The sequence below is a fragment of the Triturus cristatus genome, chromosome 3_1 (genome assembly GCF_964204655.1).
Source record: "Triturus cristatus chromosome 3_1, aTriCri1.1, whole genome shotgun sequence".
NCBI classification, from domain to species: Eukaryota; Metazoa; Chordata; class Amphibia; order Caudata; family Salamandridae; genus Triturus; species Triturus cristatus.
This window is the reverse complement of record NC_140583.1, coordinates 279306001-279329574: the sequence shown is the minus strand read 5'-3', so window position 1 is coordinate 279329574 and position 23574 is coordinate 279306001. Positions and strand designations below refer to the sequence as shown.

Below are 23574 nucleotides of genomic sequence, written 5' to 3'. Positions count from 1 at the left end.
CAATTAATAAGTTGTGTCACATCCAGGAGATATTGCATTTGAGCATGGATAACTTGTACTGTGACTTGTATTATTCCTGTCCTTTTCTATTGGAATTATTGTATATTCCGGTGATTATTAATAATATTGGTTGACCATTAGCAATATTTATGATGTGACCAAAGCTAAATTTAAAAGTTTATGATTTATAGGGAATGTCTATGAAGTGAATCATTCTATGTTACAATGTGAGTACGTTATTTTCTGTACTCCGGGTACCTTAATCAGATTCATACATGAATTTGTGTTATAATTATTGAGACATCGCATTGGCGTGTCAATAGACAGTTATATAATTTTCCTTTTCCTAGAAAATTTCTGGTGGACTTGTAAATAATCATATTAACATTATTATAATTATTGGTCTGCTTTGAACATTATCATGGATTGTTTCAAATCACAAAAACGTACACAAATGAAATGTTTGACCGCGATAGTATTTCTTCACTGTCTATCAACCTTGACCTGTATTTCTAGGGGAATTGGGGCACGGGTCACTAACTTGACAAAGGCTTCGCCGAAACGCGTAGTTCTGTTCGTTTGAAACAATAAATAAACTTATTGTTTTGTCCTGGGTGTGCCGCTGGATTATTTGCTGAGAATTCTCGGATTTTATCCACACGAAGAGATATATATATATATATATATATATATATATATATATATATATATATATATATATATATATATATATATATATATATATATATATATATATATATATATATATATATATATATATATATATATATATATATATATATATATATATATATATATATATATATCCCCCTCTGCGCACTTTACCACTGCTAACCAGTGCTGAAGTGCTTATGCTCTCTCCTTAAATCCTGGTAGAATTGGTGTATACCCAATTGGCATATCAAATTTACTTGCACATCCCTATTAAAGTGGCAATAACTGTGCCCAGGGCATGTAAATTAAATGCTCTCAAAGTAGTACTTTAAACATGTCTCAACCTGTGTGCAATTTTAAACTGCCATGTCGAGCTGGCAAAAGAAACCATTTGCCAGGCCCAAATCTGCCTTTTTAATATATTGAAGTCACTCCTAGGGTAGGGCCTGGGAAGCCCAGAGGGCAGGGTGCAATGTAGTTTAAAAGTAGGACATACACTTTTAAGTTTTACATGTCCTGGAAGTAAAAAATTATTTTGTTTTTCACTCTTGCAATGCCGAACTCTCCCATATGATAACAATGGAGTAACTTTATTATGTTTTATAAGAGCAATTTACAAGTGGGAAATCACAATTTAAAATCCTAACTTATCGTGAAGTTGGATTCTAAATTGCAATTCTGAATATGCCACATTTAGAAAGTTATAATTTTCTTGCCGCAGCCATTTGGTGCTTGCAGCTTATCTGTAGGTCACATGACTGGGTGTAGCTGACAGTTGGGCTTTGTGCAGTCCTCCTAGACAGCCACCCACAATGGGGTGCTTAGTTGTGACTGGGCCATCACTGGAAGGATGGGCAAGAGGAGCTGAGCCTAGCCCCACTTCCACTTAAATAGGCTGTGTCCAGTCTCCAAAGGGCTGCATGCCACCTGAAGTTAGTCTGGACCGAGGGCCATGAAGGCAGGGTACCTGTGCACTTCATAGGCATGCTTTTAGAAGTTTCTACCCACTTCAAAGGCACAAATGTGTATAAATACTGGCCCTTACACACCATTTCTTCAGTAAACTTCTGGACCTGTGGATACTCTGACCTTGCACAAAAACTGGAGCTATTGGGTGGCTGTAGAGCCTCTAGAGGCACTGACACCCTACTGCCGAAACCACCAAATTTCTATAAAAACAAAACGTATAACTGAGCCTTCTCAGATATTGTCCCAAGAATTTGGAACTCCCTACCCCCTGAAATCAGACTGAACTTTTCAACTGCTTCACTCAAGAAAGAAGCTAAAGTAATACTGTTGAACAAATTTCTGTATAGAACTCACAAATTGTACTCCCGGACACAATATGTCCCATAGTCTGCACTCAGGTTTATTTCTTGCATGTTATGTTCTTAATTTTGGTTCAGTCATTCATCTTGGACCCTGAGGTGGACTCTCTGGGGGATGCTATTACATCTTGTTCCATCCTTGATGATGATGTTGTTTATTCTACCTTTTTCCTGAACATTTGTAAAGCATTCTGATACCCGCAAGGGTCATGTTCGTGCTATGTAAAACATTATGAATAAAAAATAAAATAAAGAAGGAAAGCTATGCTGTTGGAAGGTCTGCCACTCTGCTGGACTGCTGCTGTGAGGGAACTGCTGCCCTGTTGTACTGACCTACTGTATACTTGCCTGGGAGGAAGAACTAGACCTGCAACTTCATCTTGAACCCAGGAAACCAGAGTGACTCCAAGATGTAGTCTGCTGCCCTCCTCATCTGCGCCCCAGGGACATAAATGGCTCTCCAACATCCTGCACCGCCCCCTGGACCAAGCTGCAGTGAGTATCTGACCCCCAAGTGGTACCCCTCAGGTCCTGGACCCTTGGTGTGGCTGAGCGAGCTGAAATGAAATTCTTATGCAAAGTGCCGCCAGTCCAACTCTTCGCACCCAAACATGGACCACCTGAGGGGGACCACCAGCACGAGGCTCCATCTGCTTGTCCGCGATGTCCGGTCTGCTTTTCGCAGTACGAAGACTGCCTCCCACGACACTCTCCTTGCAGCCCTCTCCAATGTGGACGGAACACGTGGCACAAACTTGAGAAGGCAAACTTCAGCAGAACCTGTCTGGGGACTGTAGCCGACTTGCGCTCAATTGCAATCGGCCTGAATTTGTAACTATGACCCGGCCCAGCATGACACGATATCCTGAGTTAGCGCTATCTGCTTTTTGGCGCTATTTCCACTAATACCTTTATAAAATCATATCTCCGGGTCTACGGATTGGATTTTTGTCGACTTGGTCTTGTTTTATTTATTAAACTCAGTTCTATTTTTCTAAACTGTGTGAGTTCGTTTTTTTGTGTGGTGTATTCACATGAGTACTGTTTAAAATGTTGCACAAATACTTTACACATTTCCTCTAAGTTAAGCCTAACTGCTCTGTGCCAAGCTACAGGTGGTGAGCACAGGTTGATTTGGGCTTTCCTTGTGCCTTACCCTGAACAGGATTGTGGGTGCTACTTGACTAGGTCTCACACCCCAGTCAACCAACAATCCAATTTCACACAACACACACACACTTGAAGCGTTGTCCATTACCTGATAAATGCATATTCCACCGACTGTGGAAGAAAGGATGAGCTTCAGAGGCAAATGAAAGCCTGAAATGTAAAATAAACAATTTATAGATATGACAGATGATAGTTTGCCTGTGGGAGAAGGCACCAAAGATCCACATTCCCCCCCACTACCAAAACACAAAGAGCAATTAATCGTTTATGACCAAGACAATAGAAACAGTCTCTCATGAATCAGGTATGCCTGATCATTGATAATATTCAGTGAATCTGGCGTGTCCCCATATCCCCTGTTTCACTGAAACTTACAAAGCAAGATATAATCATGTGTCTCACTCACCACCTTATACTACCATGCCCCTAAATTACACAAATTACTCCCAACCTCGTACGTATGCCACAAATTACAGAACACCCATTCCAAATCGTTATTGTTCTCTCTACAGTACTCCATGCAGCAGACATCATAGACCTCATCACCTGTCACAAGCTTGACTCCCTCTTCTTCACAGAAACATTGCTCACCCTAAATATCCTTACACAACCCAGATGTCCTTCCTCCAACAAGCCACATGTTACAGCATCCATTGTTTATGTTTGGGGGGATTTTATATAGCGCTCTATCGCTCCGAGGAGCATCTTGGCGCTAGGTTCAATTTGTGTGGTTCGAAGGCAGAAGGGAGATGTAATAGACCCTAAAGTAGATATTAGACCAGGGTTTTGCAGGCGGAGGCAGTTAGGTTATAAATCCAGGTTTTAATGGCTTTCCTGAATTTGCTCTCACAGGAGATTTCACGAATTTGAGGTGGAAGTGTGTTCCAGGCTCTAGAGCCTTTGACCGCCAGGGACTTTCCCCCTCTAGTGGCCAATCGAAACTTTGGAATGGTCATTAGGTTGGCCGTAGCAGATCTTAGATGACGTCCGGGGTGGTAGCGATTAAATTTGTTAGTCAGGTAGGTAGGGCCTCTTTTATGGAATGCTCTGAAAGAGATGATCAGTAGTTTGAATAGGATTCTCTTTTGGATAGGGAGCCAATGGAGGGTGTCAAGTGCTGCGGATGCTGAGGATTTTCTTGGCATTTTTAGCACCAGCCTTGCTGCAGTATTTTGCACCATCTGCAGCTTATGTAGAAGGGCCTTGTTGGCACCCACATACAGTCCGTTACAATAATCCAACCTAGATGTAATCAATGCCACCGCTACCGTTTTCCTTGCTGGTAGGGGGAGGAAGTCAAAGAATTTCCGAAGGCTTTTGATGATATTGAAACAGGAACCAGCCACTTCACTGGTCTGTTGCTTGAAGGATAGTGCCTCATCAATTTTAATTCCTAAATTTCGGGCACTCTTTATGGTACTCGGCGGGGCTTCAGCATTAGGTGGCCAGCAGGTTTGGGGAGAAAACAGATTATTTTTCCCAAAGGGTAAAATTTCCGTCTTTGCAGTGTTGCATCTCAGGTGGTTTGTGTTCATCCACTCGAAAGTGGCCTTCAGACAATCTCTGAGGGAACGTTCAGCAATTGCCGCGTCCTCATCTAGGATTACAACTAGTTGAGTATCATCGGCGTAGGCTATTGAGCTGATAGCAAAAGAAGAGATAAGTTTCATTAGGGGGACCATATATAGGTTAAACAATATGGGGCTTAAGCTAGAGCCCTGAGGTACCCCAGATTGAACTTCTCTTGCCTCAGAGTGATGTGGACCTAGGAGAATAGTCTGTTTTCTTTGTCTGAGGAAGTTGGTAAACCATTTCAACACGGTGCCCCCTATGCCTGCACTACTCAGGCGATGAAGTAGAATATCATGGGACACCGTGTCGAACGCCGCAGAGAGATCCAGTAGGATCAGGACGGCTCTTTTGCCCTGATCCAAAGCGGCCCTGATAGTTTCCGTTGAGAAAATAAGGGCAGATTCAGTTGAGTGGTGAGAGCGGAAACCTGCTTGATTGGGATGTAACAAATTGTTGTTCTCGAGATATGCTGTGAGTTGTTTGTTTACACATGTCTCTGTGAGTTTGCATAGTGCTGGAAGAAGTGATATGGGTCGGAGGTTTGACAGTGTCGTAGGGTCCTGAATAGTTTTTTTCTGAAGGGGTTTGACTACCGCGACCTTCCAGCAAGCGGGGATATCTCCTGTTTGTAGGGAGGAGTTCAGGATTGAGTTTATAATTGGGTTGACCTCATCTTTTATAGCCTTGAGCAGTAGGGGTGGGCAGGGGTCAAGAGGGGAGCCTGAGTTCAATTTAGAGATAGCTTGAGCAGACTCGGTAGAATTAATCAAAGTAAAATTATCCCATGTGGTAGTACAAGGTGAGTCTATTTGGATGGTAGGGTCAGCTGTATTTAATGCTGGTTGACTGATCTGTGGAAACTCTTTTGTAAAGTTTGTAATTTTCTGTTCGAAATATTCCGCTATTTTGTCGCAGAGGGCTTGGGACGGTGGAATTTCCTGTGATAGTATTTTGGGTTTTCTGAAGCCATTGACTATTTGGAATATTTCTTTTTGATTGTTGTTGGTCGATTCTATCAAGTTGGTGTAATAGTTAGTTTTTGCCAACTTGATGGAGGTATGGTAATTCCTCCTAACATTCTTATAGATTTCCCTATCTTCCTTTTTATAATGGCGACGCCATTTTCTTTCAAGGAGTTTCACTTCTCTTAGCGTGTCTTTTAGGGATTTAGTGTACCAGGGAGCGGATTTTTTCCTTTGTATTTTGTTAGATTTGGCTCCTCCTGTTGTCAGTTTTTCCCCAATGGATTTCACCCAGTTGTTATAGTTTGCGTAATCAGTGCACACATTTCCCACTGGTGTTGGTTTTGCTGTCTGTACCCAGTTCATTAATTCCGGGTGCTCGATGATTTTTTTCCAGCAGGGGGTGGGATTTGTGGTGGTGGGAATTGACTTAGTTTCTTTATTGTTGTCTATTTTTAGATTAAAACTCATAAGTTTATGGTCTGACCATGTTTGGGTCAGAGGAGGATCAACAGTTAGTGTATTGATATTCGAGCATATGCAATCTAATATATGCCCGGCATTATGAGTAGGCTCCTGAGTTGGAATCGTCAAGCCTAGTATGATCAATATGTCTTTAAAGTAAACCGTGTTGGGGTCGTTGGGGTTATCCAAATGTATATTTATATCTCCTAGTAGAGTGAAATTGGCCGAGCGTAGAATTAGGTTAGCGAGAGCTTCCCCAAAGCTGTCCAAGAAGCGGGTAGCTTGTCCGGGTGGTCGATATATTAATAGACCAGAAAAGGTGAAAGAGTCATTGGTTTGCAGACTGAAACTGAGGCATTCAGCTTCTTTTATTTCAGATATTTCCACAGTGGTGCATTTAAAGGAGTCACGATAAATTATGGCTAATCCTCCTCCACGTTGATGAGGTCGGTCCAATCTCTGAATTAGAAAGCCCGAGGGGAGGGCATTAACTATATCGGGATTGGTCCAGTCTTTGAGCCACGTCTCAGTTACCATTAGGCAGTCGAGATCCATTTCAGTAATGAGGTCATATATATGTTGAGCGTTCTTGCACATGGAGCGTGCATTTATAAGTGCTCCCTTAAGGGTCCTCCCAGTGTTTTTAAGGCGTTGTGTCGTGGAGGGTAATATGTGTTGCTTGCATTGTGGGCAAGAAAAGGGTTCAGTCCATTTTTCTACCACGATGGTTTGGGGACAGTTCAAAGAATGGGTGTTCAATGATAATAAGTAATCTTTAGTGGGTGACATAGGGGTAAATGGGACGTAATTTATGGCCCTAGGCCCGGACTTAGCGCGGACGGGCGCAGACGGGCAGGACTTTGGCTTGACTTCGGCGCCACTCCGGCGCCGCTGTTCGCGTCCGCTGCGCGGAGGTGTGCCTATCTCCTTTTGTAGTCTCGGCGCTGGGGACTAGAGCGCTGGGACTGGCTACTTACTCCAATATGGCCGCCACTGATCTAGTATAGCGTCAGGGTCTATGGCAATGTATCCGAGGGTCAGGGGAGTGCAGAGATGCTAGGTTGGCTATTAAAATACGGCGCTAAACAGAAATAACGGGAACTTTCGGATTTGTATTAAAAAGAGAATGCTGCGAGTGGCCTAACACCCGGCTTTCCGCCTCAGGTGTAAACACAAAGAACACAAGTCTCGCGAGTGCTCGCGATGCCTCCTTTTGTAGTCTCGGCGCTGGGGACTAGAGCGCTGGGACTGGCTACTTACTCCAATATGGCCGCCACTGATCTAGTATAGCGTCAGGGTCTATGGCAATGTATCCGAGGGTCAGGGGAGTGCAGAGATGCTAGGTTGGCTATTAAAATACGGCGCTAAACAGAAATAACGGGAACTTTCGGATTTGTATTAAAAAGAGAATGCTGCGAGTGGCCTAACACCCGGCTTTCCGCCTCAGGTGTAAACACAAAGAACACAAGTCTTGTGTGGACCGTGCACAAGAGAAGAGGCCTTTCTGTTTTCCATAAGTCATTCTGGTACTGCAGCAAGGCAAACAAGTAGCAATCAACTCCATGGAGCTGCTAAAATTACATTTCCACTCTGTTCAACTCTGACCCCCACCTTCTGTCTCATCTGCTGGTCTCCCAGGAAGAAAAAGGGCTTCACTGATGAATTCTCAGTTCTCCTTGCCGCCTGATGTATCTGAAAAGCCCACACCACCTTCTTGTATGACTGCAACCCCCAGACAACACAAGCTCAAAAAATACCAAGACACACTTAACGTGGTGCAGCATGTCATGCAGCCAACATACTCCAAAGGCCACCCCTTGACCTTGTTTTCTCAACATAACCAACTATTCAATGTGAACCATTCATACCCCCCTGGACTGGACCAATGCCTTTGCCATCCCTATCTCAATGCTCAGCATCCTACGAAACAAACCAAAGTCAACCCAAAAGAGAAGACCAAAACTACAAAACATTCAAAGACTTTTTCACAGACCACAAAGTGCATGAACTCCTCTCTCACCCTATCAGTCCCATATCTAATGCCAACACCCTTCTAAAGAACTTCAACACTTTTTTGGAAAACCATGTGAACAACCATGGTCCAATTAAAACACACAAGTGCAAGCCAAAGTCTTTAGCACCCTAGTACTTTAAATACAGCACTACAATGAAAGTCCCTACACGCAAAACACATACAGTTCATAACATCAGCCACAGCAGCCAAAGCAAAGTACTATACTAGACCAACAGAATCAGTGAAGGCACCAACTGAAGCAGATGGCTTTCCAAGAAAATCAGATATTGTATCAACCCCCTCTTCCATGCAGTGGGGAATAGGTGTGTCCGGCAAAGTAAAATGCCATCAACCTCTTCTTCAGTTAAAAAATGCAGACTATCCAGCAGCACAGACACAACCAAAACTTCCTAATCTTAGGCCCACCGCTTCCAGTAGAATGTTGCAATGGGCATCCTTGAAAGCCCTATCACTTGCAGGTCTTGCTGACATACTCAGCTTCTCAAAGCTACTTACTATGAAGATGATGTCTTACCCTCATTTTCCATCAAAGTTCTCTCACCAGGTCACATCATTGTCAATGATATGTAATTGTCAAAGAAATTTTCCCAGAAATTCACACACCTGAAGAATTTCATTCATCTGCAAGATAACTGAAAAAGCAGTCTATCTTCAACTCCAAGGTCACATAAATGTTAACCATCTCCTGTACGACTATCAAGCCCTCTTAGTATCATATCTGGATGGTGGTTATGCCCTGCTACTTGGTCTCCCAGACTTCACGTAGGCACGTCTTTAGGGCATCCTACAAGCTGCAGCATGGCTTCTCCAGGCCAGAAGAAATACAATTGTATCACCCCCATGCTGATGGAATACCATAACCTCCGCTTGTCGACCCACACATCTTCAAAACAGCTGCATCATTTGCAAAGCCATAACGACCAGCACCCATGCTCGTCTTGCTGACAAGCTCACAATCTCTGGTGATTCTCATCACACCTGTAGCCAGGAACCATCAAACTGCAGACTAAGAAGTATAAAAAAGAAGATACAAGACAGCAGGCCATTTCCATCTGTGCATCCAAAATCAGAAATTACATCCCCATAACAATCAGGATTGCCCCAATGTGCTACAACTTAGGAAAGTTTTTAAGATGCACCTCTTTAAAGAACATTACATCACAATGCATTAACAGCCCGCAAACCACCTTCCTCTCCTATCACTCGATGACTCTATGTTTGTCTCTACAGTGCTCTGCTCCTTTTGGTTAGGCTTACTGTTAGACCTGGCATCCTTGGCATGGATTTTCCCTAACTTTTTGGCTTCCATCCTCCTGTTTTGCTGACTTCGGTTTTGCTTGCTTTAGGGCACTGCACACTTTACCACTGATAACCAGTGCTAAAGTGTGTGTTCTCTATCCTTAAAACATGGTAGAATTGGCTCACTCCCAATTGGCACATTTCATTTACCTGTAAGTCCCTAATAAATTGGTGTACCCAGAAACTATACATTAAATGCTGGTTGGCCTGTAGCATTGATTGAGTCACCAATTTAAGTATTCCTGTAAACAGGTCCCAAGCATGCCATAGCAGTCTGTATGTGCACTTTTTAAACTACCATTTTGGCCTGGCAAAATAAACCTTTTGCCAAGCCTTAACCTTCCTTTTTATTATATACAAGTAACCCCTAGGATAGGTTCTGAATGGCCCAGATGGCAGGCTGTGGTGTATTTAAAAAGGAAGACATGTACTTTTAAGTTTTACATATCCTGGTAATGAAAAACTCCTAAAGTTGTTTTTCAACACTGCACTGCCTACCTTTCCCCTATGATAACATTGCAGATAACATATTACATTTGTAATCTAGAACTTTCAATTGGGATCAGGTAGACGAGTTTAGTTTGATGATGGGGTCTAAAGAATTGTAAATAAAAGCCCTCTTTAATGGTGAAGTCGGATTTGGAATCACAATTGTGAAAATGCCACTTTTAGAAAGTTGGCATTTCTTTTATCCTAAACACTTGGTGCTTGCAGACTGCTTCTGGGTCACATGGCTAGCTGTAGTTGGCAGTTGGCCCATGTGCATTGTTCCCAGACAGTGAGACAATGGGAAGCAGTAACAGGATCTGCCACTCTGAGTTAATGAGGCGGAGGAACTGTCACCTACCACCCTTGCACATCACAAAGGTACAGCCTGGGCACTCTCATAAAGGGATTGTCACTAGTCTATTGTGGCCCTAGACAAGCTGGGGCAGAACTGGGAGGAAGGGGATGCCTGACACCTGAGGTGGGGTGGAAACCTCTAGTAGTTTCTTTTCAAAAGTGGCACTAGGTATAATTATTGGACCTCAGACCCGAACTCTTCAGTACACTTCTGGGCCTGTGGACTCTGCTGTGCTACTGAAAGGACTGCCACTCTGCTGGACTGCTGTCAACCTGTGCTGAATTACTGTCCTCTTACCTGGCTGAGAAGAACTGGACCTACATCTGTTGAACCCAAGGCTAGTTGGCAGGCTTCCTGACCAGAGCCTCAGGGACAGAAGGTTCCAACAACCTTGAACCCAGCACCTGGACTCTGCCATCTGTGAGTGCTACCCTGCCAAGTGGTGCCACCCAAGTCATGGACCATTCGAAATGGGCCTGAAGGCGTTCTGTCAGCCAATTTGTGGTTTCAGCAGAGCAGACGCATCTCCTCTGCTGTTCAGTGCAACCCTGATCAGAACTGACACATCGCCTCTGCTGCATGTATTCTCTGATGCAAGGACTACGCATCGCCGCCTGCAGCCTCCCAGGAACCGCCACTGCGTGACGCATCTGCAACATGGGACTAGGCAATGCTCTTCAACTAAGATTTAATTTAAGGTACCCTTGTTCACTGGCCCTACTGGGTCCCTGTAGTTGGCCCACGCTCTATCGCGGTCAGCCTGATTTTGTGACTTGCTGCCAGACATCCACAGTTAGCACTTTGTGCTTTTTGATGCTTTTTTCACTTAAATCGTTAAAACTGCATATCTTCAGTTCTTCTACCTGGATCATTTTGGTCTTGATTTATTTATCATTTATTGAATCTATTTTTGTAAATTGGTATGCGATTTTTCTGGTGTTGTGTTTCCACTTTATTACTGTTTGAAGTGCTGCATACATCCTTTACATATTGTCTCTAAGTTAAGCCTGACTTTACATATTGTCTCTAAGTTAAGCCTGATTGCTCTGTGCCAGGCGACCAGAGGGTGGAACATGAGCTAATTTGGGGTTTGCTTGTGCCTCACTCTGACAAGGACTGTGGTTCCTGCTTGAGTAAGGTTTCACCAGCTTAAACAGTAACCCAATTTCACATACATGCAAACAAAAAAAGTGAAAACCGTATCAAAATATTCTGGTTGTTATTTGCTCCTGCTCTTCCCTTTCGGGGTTCTGTGCTACCTCTGCAGTCCTAGCCTCTTACACTTACATCATACCAGCAAATTCATTAAGGAGATGGTTATCATAGCAGTCAGTCTGGACAATATTCCTCTAGGTAGTTCATACTGGTTCTCTTCGCCACACAACCTTTAATGTGCAATGCACGGTCTAGTCTATGTCATTCATTGACAGGAGGGAAAGACTAATATGCACCAATACAGATAAACAGTTAGAATGAGGAATGCAACAAAAGTTACCATAGTGGGGAGGAACGCATTCACTGGGGTGTCAGGCATTCTAAGTGACAGATCAGAGACTGGGGGGGTCGCCGCAGTCACTGGAGATGCAGATGTCCCTGGCTCTGTGTCAGTAGATGCAAAGGCTGCTTGAAACTCAGTCAGGATAGCATCCCAGCTGGCTGCTAGTGAGTACCTATGTACGCCCCGCGTGTCCTCCCTAAGCAAGGCAATACTTTCTGCCTTGGCCCATACCTGCATGGAAAGCTCCAAAGCGGGTACCACAGGTGGTGTCAACGATCTCCACCTACGGGTGATTAAGTGCTTAGCAACAAGCAATCCCGGGTCTATGAAACGTGTGGTGCTGGTGGCCCGATGCTTTTTTTCCCCTACGAGTGTGGCCCAGTAAGCAGACCTCTCAAATATGGGGCACGAGTCTCTCTATGCGGTTTGCTAACCAAGAGGTCACGCCTAGCCAGTATTGGTGGAGGGTGGGACAGCTCAATAGCATGTGTACCAGGTCAGCATCAGGAAGAAAGCAACGGGGGCAGGCAACGTCAGCAGGGTGATCATATTGATTTATCATTTCAGGAGTGAGGTAGGTCTTATGGCGGATATAGTGTTGAATAACGGGGAAAAGCGCGTTGAGCAGAACAAGTGCAGGATATTCCACTAAGGCTCTCCATTTGTGTCCGTGCAGGGGAGGCCCAGATCCGTTTCCCAACGGCATCGCAGCAGGGTCAGCGTGACAGCAGCATATGTGCACAGCGACTCAGCAAACCACTATGTCAGGTGGCGGGCTGTGACCATAACACGAAGGTATTGAATGGTGAGGTGCAGTGGACGTTCGTGTTGCATGCCACCTCAACATAAATTAAGAACCCCAATTTTGGAGTTATGAAGGAAGAAGTGGCCTGATGGGAGCCTTTAGTCTGTTATTAGGGTTTCGAATGGTGTGAGGGAGCCATCTCGGTGAAGATCTCCCAGTGGGTGCAAGCTTATTTTGTGAGAGGAGACAAGTTCCCTTGTAGGGGTGAACTAATCTTCCATTGGGGTGCCAAGGAGTGGAAGGGCAGAGGCATATGGCTGGGTAGCTTTCGTAATTAGGAGACTACATTTAAAACACTGGTGTGCTACTCGCAATGGTGCAGGGGATGGGGTTGGCTGTCTGGTGCAGGGGTGGAATAAATGTATAATGTGGATCTGGTTCCAGGCTGGGGTTGTCATGGCAGTGTCCGATAATTGAAGTCCTGCTAGCCACTTGGTAACCCATTGAAGCTGTGAAGCCAAATAGGAGTGTTCAAAGTTGTGTGCCCCTAGTCCCCCCCATCAGTGATCAGCTAATCGAGTTTGTGAAGTACCACCCTCTCGTATTGTGCCAAAGAAGGTCCCTTATGAGTTTGTTGAGCGTGTGGAAAAAGGATTTAGGGATATATAGTGGGTGGCTGGAGAAATAGTACAATAGATGGGGTAGCATGACCATTTTCAAAAGGGCCACCTGCCCAGTGATGGAGAATGGAAGTGTTTTCCAAAATGCTGATTGTGCTCATATCGAGGACACCGTGTGGGTGAGATTTCTGTAAAATAGGTCAACGGAGTCTCGGTAAATGCAGATACTTAAATACCAGAATGCCACGAGTTGCCAGGTTAGGTGGGCACCCCAAGATGGTAAGCAGGGTCTGGGGCAGTGGCACTAAGGGGGAAAAAAGGCATGATTTTGCCAAGTTAACTTTGAGTCGAGATTGTCATGAACCTGTGAAGTCTGGGGGAATCGCGTAGATGTCGTGCAGATAGAGGAGTAGGTTGTAGGTGTAGAGTGATACTGAGTGTAGCCCGTCTCTCACTGGTATCCCCCAGTCCTGTCCATGCGTGCGAAGGGTGACAGCTAGTGGTTCAGTGGCCAGAGAAACAAGCATTTGCAATGCAATAGGTCTCGCATTTACAAGAGTTTGTGCTATTGGCATTGTAAATATCAATGCCTTTTAATTATATATTTTAAAAAAATGCAAGTGGTGCGTAAACAGGCACTTTGTGGTCATTGCTTACGAAAAGCAACGCTGGCAGTAACTACACCTCTTTTACTGCCAGTCTTTCTTTTCGTAAGCAGGGACTATAAGTGCGTGTTTATGCACAGCTTGCAGCTTTTCTGAACACATAAATAAAAGGTATTGTCATTACAATGCCAATAGCTCTAATTCTCGCAAATGCAAGACCTATTGCATTGCAAATGCTTGTTTGGAACCCAGAAAGTGCTGGTCACTGTTTTCCAACAAAACATAGATTTTTAAATGAATACTGAGTTATAGCTCACCGTCACAGCGGAGCAGCTACAGTACATTACCCCACCATGTAAATACACATGCACACGTAATGCTTGTTTAGATTTAAAGAAAGCTCTGGAGGGGTAACGCTGCACCTGCTACCATGTGTATGCAACATAGCTCCCAAAGTTTCAGATTGCTACGTGTGACATTTATATAATTTCAGTTTAATTATGAGTAACATTCAACGAGTATAAGTGACACTTTCCTGTTTCTGCAAGCAAATACATGGCTGCATGTACAATTTTTCAAAATGTTTCCAATGCTCCATTGCAAAGACCAAATGAAATGTTTGAGATAGAACCATAGCTGCAGAAGAAGAAAATGTTGTACAAGCAGGCATTCCCTTTCAATCTATTTTTAGTAGAATACAATATGCCATGGACAGTCTAAATATGTGCCCAAAAATGTAAAGGTAAGGAAATATTAATTGAGCACGTCTTACACATCCATGCCATTACATTTGTGTTAACCTAATACAGTTAGGCCCATGCTGCTAATATCAAATAAACACAGTGCACAGCGTGACTAACCTGCCTGTTCCCATTTCACAAGTGCCTTGGGGTCTCCAAGATGAGCGCTTCGGCCAAGCTTTGTTTACACATCTTCAGATGCCACGTTTCTTGGGTCGTCGGGATGGAGAGTCCGAGGCAAGTCCCCCCTCCTAAGGATTCTCGCTATGGTTGGCAGCAGTTTCAAAGGTTTGGAAACCCTCCGCATGTTGTTTTCCGGCAGGATTTTTGGAAAATTAAAAAGCATGCTGCCTGGTATCAGTCATGGGCGCTGAAAACCCTTTTAATGGCTGGTAGCATACAGAGAGTGCAGAACCAATGAGGCACAGCGTGGACAACAGGATACCAGCCCCACACTCTCTCTGCCTGCTGTGCGCGCCGAAACATGAAAAATAATGTTTTAATTGATTTGCCAATAATCCAACACTAATTATCCAGCCAGTTTCACACTGGCTGTCTCCTACGTCATATGGCAGTAGCTCATTTATCGCATTGATCCCTCTGATGCACTCCGCAGCATTTCAACTCCTAAGACTGAATGGCGGTGCGGCAGGTCAGGCTGGCCCTTTTAAGCCTGTGCATGGCCCCTGCACTGCGCTTAGACAAGACTCCAACTCCATTGCACACACACATGTCCGTGAGTGCTAGAGGGTCGGGAGCAAAGGGAGTGCCATAGGTTTCTGCTCTTCCTGCTAACTTGTGCCACCAAAACAGCCTGCACAGCAGCACCCGTAGTGCCTCCTACAGAGAAGCACACACAGGCAGCTGTGCCGTGGCGGTACCTTGTCTTATCGGGTGTGGGGACAGAGGAGAAGAGTAATACTACTGCTGCCTGCCAAACACGGGATCCAAGTGAAGCTGGGCCCGCTTCTCGGTGTTGTCAGTTTCACGCTGAATGCACATGGCACAGAGAGTCCGGCCTCACATCCTCACGATGCCGATACCATAAACAAAGTATCAGGCTCCGACAGTCTGCCACAGCGATCTCTACCCCAGCATAGGCTCTAGCCTCTGCCTAGCATCTGTACGCAGCGACGGGTGCCAAGCTTTCTCTGCACCAGTGCTCCAACCCTGCTGGCTGAATCTGGAGTGAAGGTATCACCGCCGCCGGCCCGATTCGGCGCGAAAACCGGAAGTCAGGCAGCGTCATGCCTGTTGTGGGGCGGGACTTCCGCCTTCCGCGGGAAACCCGCGCGCACGGAGTGGCTGTCCGAGAGGAGACGCGGGGCTCCCATGCCTGAGGGAGAGCCCCGCGGTGGCGGCAGAAGTAATGAGAAGCCCTGGGTAAGAAGTGGCAGCAGAGGCCGCCGATGCAAGTGCGGGGCTCCCATGAGTGAGGGAAGCCCCGCGTGTTCCAGGTCATGTGAGGCGGAGGAGATTAGACTAGGGGAGTCCTGAGACGGAGCCTGTAGCAGCCACAAAAGAGCCCGGTGAGTGGGGGTCAGTTGTAACGTGGGGGCTGGTGTGTGTGTTTGTTGTTCAGTGATTTAGTACGCGTGCACTGGCTGGGGGCGGCTGGTTGTGTTTGGTGGTTATTGCATGCAGCTGGCTTGCGTGGACGGAAGGGGGACTGGAGATGTGCACACGTGCGAGTTGGTGTACGTGTGCGTACACCAACTCAAATCCGCCAAAGCCTGCGCGTGCCCATCTCCTGTCCCACTTCCGAGGCAAGTCAGCAACAATAGATCTCGCTGGCGATTGCAGCGCTTCGCGCTGCGTTCGCAGGCGAGACCTAAAAAGCAAGGGGGATAACGGACATCCTTGTCAGGTGCCCCTGTGGATTGTGACTGGATCGGAAATCAAGACTCTGGTTTTTATACACGCCAGTGGTTGGGTGTAGAGTAATTTCACCAGGTTAATAAATCTAATGCCCAATCCGTAGCGGGGCAAAACTGCAAAGAGGAAATCCCACTTCCAAGAATCAAATGCCTTTTCCAAGTCCAGAACTAAGCAACCAGGAATGTGGCCAATCCCTGGGACATTCTCCATAACCCTAAACAATCTCCACAAGTTGAGTGAAGTGTTCCAAGCCAGGACAAATCCATTTTGGTCAGGTTGTATGAGTGTAGGTGCTAGAGGGGCCAGGCGGTCGGCTAATATTTTGGTCAGTATTTTATAGTCTGTATTGAGTAACATGGATGGCTGTATGAGACTAAGACAGAGGGGCCACGGTCTGATTTGGGTATGGATATAAGTAGTGCCTCGCAAAGCGAGGGTGGCAGACAGGCGGCCTGTAGGGCCACGTCGTATATTGTCTGGAAGCAGTGGGCCAGGAGTTGGGCATATGATTTATAGAATTCGGTCAGGCGACCATCCGTACCTGGGGTCATCCCTGTGGCCAGGGCACGTATGGCCTCCTGGATCTAGAATGGGGTATGACACCATCCAGTTTTAGTCACTGGTCAGGAGATATAGTAGATAAGCATATGTAGGTTATAAGGAGTCAATGGTATTCAAGTTGGTGGGTGTGGCCGATATGCACATGGAGGTGTAATATCCTGTCATTTTGAGGTGAATTACCATCTGGGTATGAAGGAGGGTGCCAGCAGATGAGTGGAGCACCAGAATGGGATGTCTAGGGTGTTCCTGGTGATCAAGCCACGCTAGAAGTGAGCCTGCCTTATCTGCTTCAGCATGAGTCTTGGCTATGTGGGCAAAATAATTAATATATCAAAGGCATTCTAGTAGCTCATAGTGTTCACTTTGCACCAGAAGGCATCTCTACCTGTGTTCCGGGGTTAAAATAGCTTGTGATTCATGACCCAGTAGGTCACGTTCAATGCAGGAGTTGTCCCCATCAAGCGTTCATCTCGCATTCCACGTGTAACCCTATTGATGGCCCCTGATGACCTCCTTAAAAGTGCCCCATTCGAATAAACAGGACGAGGCCATATTAGCATTAAACTCAAAGTGTTCTTTTATGGGCATTTCCAATGAGTACCGAAAAAGTGGGTCTTGTTAGTATGTTCATGTTAACCAGAATGCTGGGTGTTGTAAGAGGGGAAAGAGTCACTGCTGCAAGATGAACATAACGTTCTCGCCGCAGTAACAAACAGAAGCAGGCATTGACATTAAGGGCGGTCAGGACAAAAAAACATTATAACAGGTAAGCAACAAGCAAATAATCCCATAGGGGAAGAGGGACAACATGTATCAGCCCAAACGTCGTAAGTGTACGTGTCAGTGGTAAACAGCTGTCGAAAGCAGGGGGTGCATGGCAAGCAAAAGGTGGAGGTCTAAGCAACCCCTTGTTCAGGCCAATCATAGTGCAATCAGCCGCGCACCACACATACAGGGTAATAAACAGTTGTGCAGGACATTTCACATGTGTCAGCATTTCTTAGTCTCCACGTAAGAGAGAACCGCATTTACAGACGAACACTGGACAAAACCCGAAGCGAGGAATGGGAGGAAGAGAAGGGGAGGGCAAAAAAGAGGGGGTGGGGGAAGTAGGTGGGGAGGAGGGAGGAAGGAGGAGGAGAGGTGAGGGTGGAGTGCATGGGTGTTCAATGATAACAGGCTCAATGAGAGCCATGCATCTTAGCAAAAATGAAGAAAGTATACTCTACAGGGCATTTTAAAGCTCAGCAAAGGTCCTCAGCTATTGGGGAAGGAGGTGTGACAGAGTCTAGCTTGGAGGGCTAGGTCGATGAGAAACTTTTGTCACTGGAGGACTTGGACTGTACCTCATCCAGGTCTGATAAAGGCAGCAGTTCGGAAATTGTGGCAGCGGCATTAAGGGCCATCCGATGTTCGTGGATCATCCGCTCCAGGTCCGGGGTGCTGCGTGATCATGAGGAGCACCCCTGATGGGAGTCGTCGGTGGCCTCCCCGAACTGAGGCAGCCTCAGGTGCAGCTTTGCATTCAGGGGAGTCAGAAGGGGAGAGTCAGAAGATTCAATACACTCCCAGGTGACCTTAGGGTCTGTAAAGAACATTGTCCGACCATCGTGTGTCATGCAAAGTCTCGCCGGGAATAGAGGGGAGTACCTGACCTCTAGTGCTCGTAGACATCGTTTAACTACAAGGAAGGAATTCCGTTGATCTTGCACCATCAGAGTATGGTCAGGGAATATCATTATCCATGCATTTTCTACAGCCTATTCAGGTAGCTTGCGGGCCTCTAGCAAGATTGCATCCTGCTGCCGGTAGTGCACCAGGTTGCTCACCATGGGGTGAGGGTTTCCTCCAGGTAGCGGTTGACACGTGGGCACCTGCATAACTGTGAAGCAGGGCGACAAACGCAGTTGGGGGAGAATGCTGCATAACCAGTTCCTCACATATGAGACTGGTAGAGGCCTCCCGCGTTTTCAGGCAGGCTGACAATGCGAATGTTGTCCCTGCTGGAATGCCCTTCGGCATCTTCAACTCTTTTCTCTAGTAAGTGTGCCTGTTTCAGCAGGGCATGTAGGTCCTTCTCAGCCTCTGAGGCTGTATCATTGAGATAATTTGCTTCGCAGGTTGGACTTTGTCTGCTAGGTTACGGTGGTCCACTCGCAGTAAGGTCAGATCTACAGCCACCATGTCTATCCTCTGCTCCAGCGAGGTACGAGAGTTTTCAATAGCCGCCAGTACCCCGCCTAGTTTGTGGTCTATGGATGTTGAGCCAGCATCCTGGTCTTGGGGGGGTGAAGCCCACTTGGAAGGCTCAGGGGTGTTGTGTATGCCTGAGCATAGGCGGCCCATTGCAAATGGCAAGTTGAGTAGGCTGATGTGGAGATCCCATCTCCCCCAGAGTGCTGGACCTACTTGCCATTGTCAGATGGCAAGGCAGAACCACGCAGCACAACAGACCAGTCTATGGCTTCAATGAGTGGCAACAGAACATGAAGGAGATTGTGCGCAGTCCAAGGTGTGTTCCAGTGGAGAGTTCCTTTGCATAGGAGGGCAGAGGCACCAACAATCACTGGGGCCCGCTTGCACTTATAGTCAAAAGGAGGTGTGCAGCATAAGCAGCCCCACAAGCTTGGGCAGATGGCGCTGTAGGATGACTATAATGCCGCATACGCGTCTGGTCGTCCTGGATCCTATTGATGCCACTGGAGAGGGGGTTTAAGAGAGGCCGCTGAACTTTTGGGGGTACTACCCCGGGCGGGTCCTACCGCAGTCTGGAGAAGGCAGACTCAGCAGCATCTGTCTATTTGCACCACCGGCCCTCCACGCACAGCGAGGCCGCACTCAGGGGCTGCAATTCCCCAATCTACTTCTATGCTGCAAGGCGTTGGCAAAGAAACGGCTCACCAAGGTTGAAGCCGTATGCCTGACACAGCAGCGGTTCGTTGCTGATGGAAGGCACATGGAAGCAGGATAAACGAAGGATGCTCGGGTGATCGGCGCAAAGACTCCTTGAAAACACGGTCGCCATCCCTGCTATGTAAGCCACACCCCCTAGAATCATTTCCTTCCATAATGGACTGTATATCTCCCTTCTTATTCCTTGTTTCAACAACATATTAGGGATTGAGATCAGATTCAGATCTTTTCAGATTTTTCCTCTATATGGCAATCAATGCATCTCAAAATAGTTTGCAAGAAGCAAATATGTATTCTGTCAATAATACCCATGCTCCCATTCTCTTATTAGGTCATTAGACTTCATACCATTATGATACCTCACCAATCCTACTGAAAAAATACATTATCAACACTACCCTGCTGTCGGCACAAGAGTGGCAATTTCGCAATCAACAACTTCACTGGGGGTGGAAAACATGGTGGCCGGCTAGAGGCAGGTCGCGGGTGAACTGGGAGGCGTGCAGCAGCTATGGAGAGCGGGAAATGTGATTGAATGCAGTAAATACCGGGACCAAATACAGAAGCGGAAAGATACTAATGGCTGGAGGCTAACGAAGCTTACCGGTACTTTCTACGGTTCTGCTGGCTCTGTCATTCTTAGTTGGTGGTTTAGCGCGGAGCTGCAAGGCATGCAGACAGCCAGGCGGGAGAGACTAATTGCGGCTCTATTGAGTTCCTTCAGCTGGAGGTGGGAGGCGTCCTGAGGAGAAAGCAACCACGGCAGAACAGCCGTGGCTGAGAGTGGCTCTGGAGCTGCGGCGGGTAGCTGCAAAGGTTCTCTTCCAGGGAAACGGTGGAGGAGGCAGCAGAAATTTGGATGTTAGAGGGGGGATCGATAATAGCAAGCTTTTGCAGGACTACTTTGCTTTTGGTACAACAGAGGCGCAAGCACAGGCATTAGCTTTGCCTCTATCTGCAGGGTCCCCAGAACCAAAAATAAACGGTAAGGAAAAACGAGCTATAAATGATATATCAAGTACAGAAAGTGGGGGAAGGGGCAATAGTATTGATGTGAACACTAGTGCAAAGGGAATTTCAAGCTACGCGTTGAGGAGGGTGGAATTGCCCGAGCTGCAGGAGAATACTCCTAAATGTGTCAAAGTGTGTGGTGTGAGCAGGAAGGAAGTAAAGGAAGTAAAACCTAGGGAAAGGTTATTGAATAAGGAAAGCACAGTTCGAAAAAAAAAAATCTAAAGAGAGGTAGTGCTGAGCATAAGATCAAAGTGGCCCCCCTCTCTCAGGACCTACTTTAAAGTAATACCAAAGTCCCTAGTGATAAGGAGTAACCCTGCAATGGCGGCAAGTGAGTCCCAATTCAATCAACTACACCAACCAGTTGAAGAAGGGAATATAAGCGGAGCTCCAAATCTGGGGGAATGGACTGCGCATTTGAGCCCAAATCGTTTTCAGGTGTTGGCCTCGGAGATGGGGCGAGTACATGAGTCTCTGGAGGGGGAAGTCTCTCCAAATGCCAGTACGGGACCTTTAGACCAGTCCCCTCCGGATTCACAGGGGAGATCCCGAAACAGCAAAGCGAGCCTGATTGATCCAATGTCTGGGAATCACCCTAGTGCTGCGCAGAAAGAGATGGGCAATGTCGTTATAAACCCCGAGAATGGGGACCCCTCTATCAGTAGTCTGCTTGCCACTCTCACGCTTGAGACACGTAACAGATTTGAAACCTCAGAGCTGAATCAGAGAGAAATAAGGTCTGCATACGATGTCTTAGAGAAGAAGATGGATGATCTAAGTGGAAGGACTCTAGCATTAGAAGCAGAAGTAAGAGACCTTAAAGAAGTAGTGCAAGTCAACAGAAAAGAAAGAGATAGAAGGTCTTAGAGCAAGGGAGAGAGATCAGGATGAAAGAGCGGATCGTCTGGAGAAAGCCAGAGAAGAAATAATCAGAAAATTTTAAAACTCCCTGAGGGTAAGGAAAGTAGTGATATTAAGAGTTTTGTGGTTCAAATGCTTAAAAAGGAGCTTCAGTTGGAAGAAACGGAAGATGAAATTGCCAGAGACATTCAAAGGATCCATAGAGACCCGTTCAGGTTAAACGCAAATAGATCTAAACCTAGGAGAATCTTAGTTAATTTCCTCTCATACTCGTTGAAGGAAAAGATCCTGGCTAAGGCCCTGAAGAAAAAATCGTTAGATCTGGACGGAGCAAAAACTGAAATAAGATCGGATCTCTCAGTAGTAACATCTAATAGGCAATGGGAGCTGAGGAAAAGAATGGAGCCTTTAAGAAAGTTAGGAGCTTTGGTTCAGTTGAAATTTCCAACCCTACGTAAAGTAATGTTAAATAATAAACTGCATTATTTTCGATTTGTTGAGGAGGTCAATAAATTTATTGAGGAGCTCCAATCGGTCCCACTCAGATGTTTTATTGTCCATTTTATCTGTATGGTAACTTCCGCTTGCATGCCTTGAGGTTCCCCCATAGGGCTTTTGCCACGGGAAGTTGGTTAGGGTTTTCCAAAGGTGGGTGGGAAGCACAGGGTGGGGAGCATAGGGGAAAAAATAAAAAATAAATACCTCAAATGTCTTGTTTTTCGCCAAATTAGTCAGCAATGCCAGCTTTTTAGGGGATGACAGTGAATAGAGTTAACGAGATAAAAGTTTTAGTGTGAAACGTAAATGGGCTCTGGGTTAAGGGTAGGAGAGATAGGATAATGCAATATGTGAAAGACAGGCAAGCACAAATTATTATCTTGTTAGAGACACATCTCACGGAAGGGGAAAGTAGGAAGTTTTTTTAAATCACAGAGGCGGGTTGCACATGCAATCTACACGAAGCAGACAATGGTCACGAAGGGGGTAGCACTATTGGTTAAGCAAGGCACAAATATTGCGATAGAAAGTAGTGTTTCAAATATTGCAGGAAGATGGCTTTTAGCAAAGTTAAAAATGTTCGGTCAGAACTTTACTCTGGTGGGGTACTATGGTCCAAACCAGTATGAAACAGGACCATTGGACGATTTAGTTAATTAACTTTTGGGCTTTCCGGATCAGATTATTATGGCAGGAGATTTTCACACCATTCTGGACCATAAATTAGACAGATCCCAGAACAGTAGAGAAGCAGTTAATCCTAAAATATCGGATAGGGCGCGATTGTTGATGGCCCGGTGGGGTCTCTGTGTTATATGGAGGTGTATGTCTGGGTCGCAATTAGGGTTTACTTATTATAACAAAAAGTATAAACATAAATCTCGGATTGACTACTTTTTGATTGACAGGGTTTTAAAGGACTCTGTGGTGGAAGTTAAACATATGGGTGCACACCTGTCAGATCATTCAGCTATCCTTCATATGAGGTTAGGAGTAGGAACTGTTAGTTCTAGGTGGACTTTAGTCCGCACAATATTATTGGAGGCTGAGATTGTTGAGATTCTCAGAGAAGAGACCAAGGAATTCTTTGAGAGAAATCAAAGCTCAGCTACGATTGGGACTGTTTGGGATGTATTAGGCCTACTTATGGGGTAGACTAGGAACTTTGGCGGCAGAGAAAAGGCGAGCTTACTATGGAAAAATTCTGGAATTAGAAGAACAGATCCGGAAGTTGGAAGGGACTCTCAGTAATTTAGGAAGATCGGATGGAGGCGAGAAGTAGAGCTGGCCG

At 45.8% G+C, this 23574-nt stretch overlaps 1 protein-coding gene across 6 annotated transcripts in view; it reads right to left on the bottom strand.

Moving 5' to 3' along the window:
• Positions 1-23574, bottom strand: part of STRA6 (signaling receptor and transporter of retinol STRA6) — a 311887-nt gene that overhangs the window by 92119 nt on the left and 196194 nt on the right. For all 6 annotated transcript variants that reach the window (XM_085643894.1, XM_085643895.1, XM_085643890.1 and 3 more), the window contains one exon: positions 3262-3323. In XM_085643894.1, coding sequence (XP_085500020.1) covers positions 3262-3323 — 62 coding nt within the window. The remainder of the gene's footprint in view (positions 1-3261; positions 3324-23574) is intronic.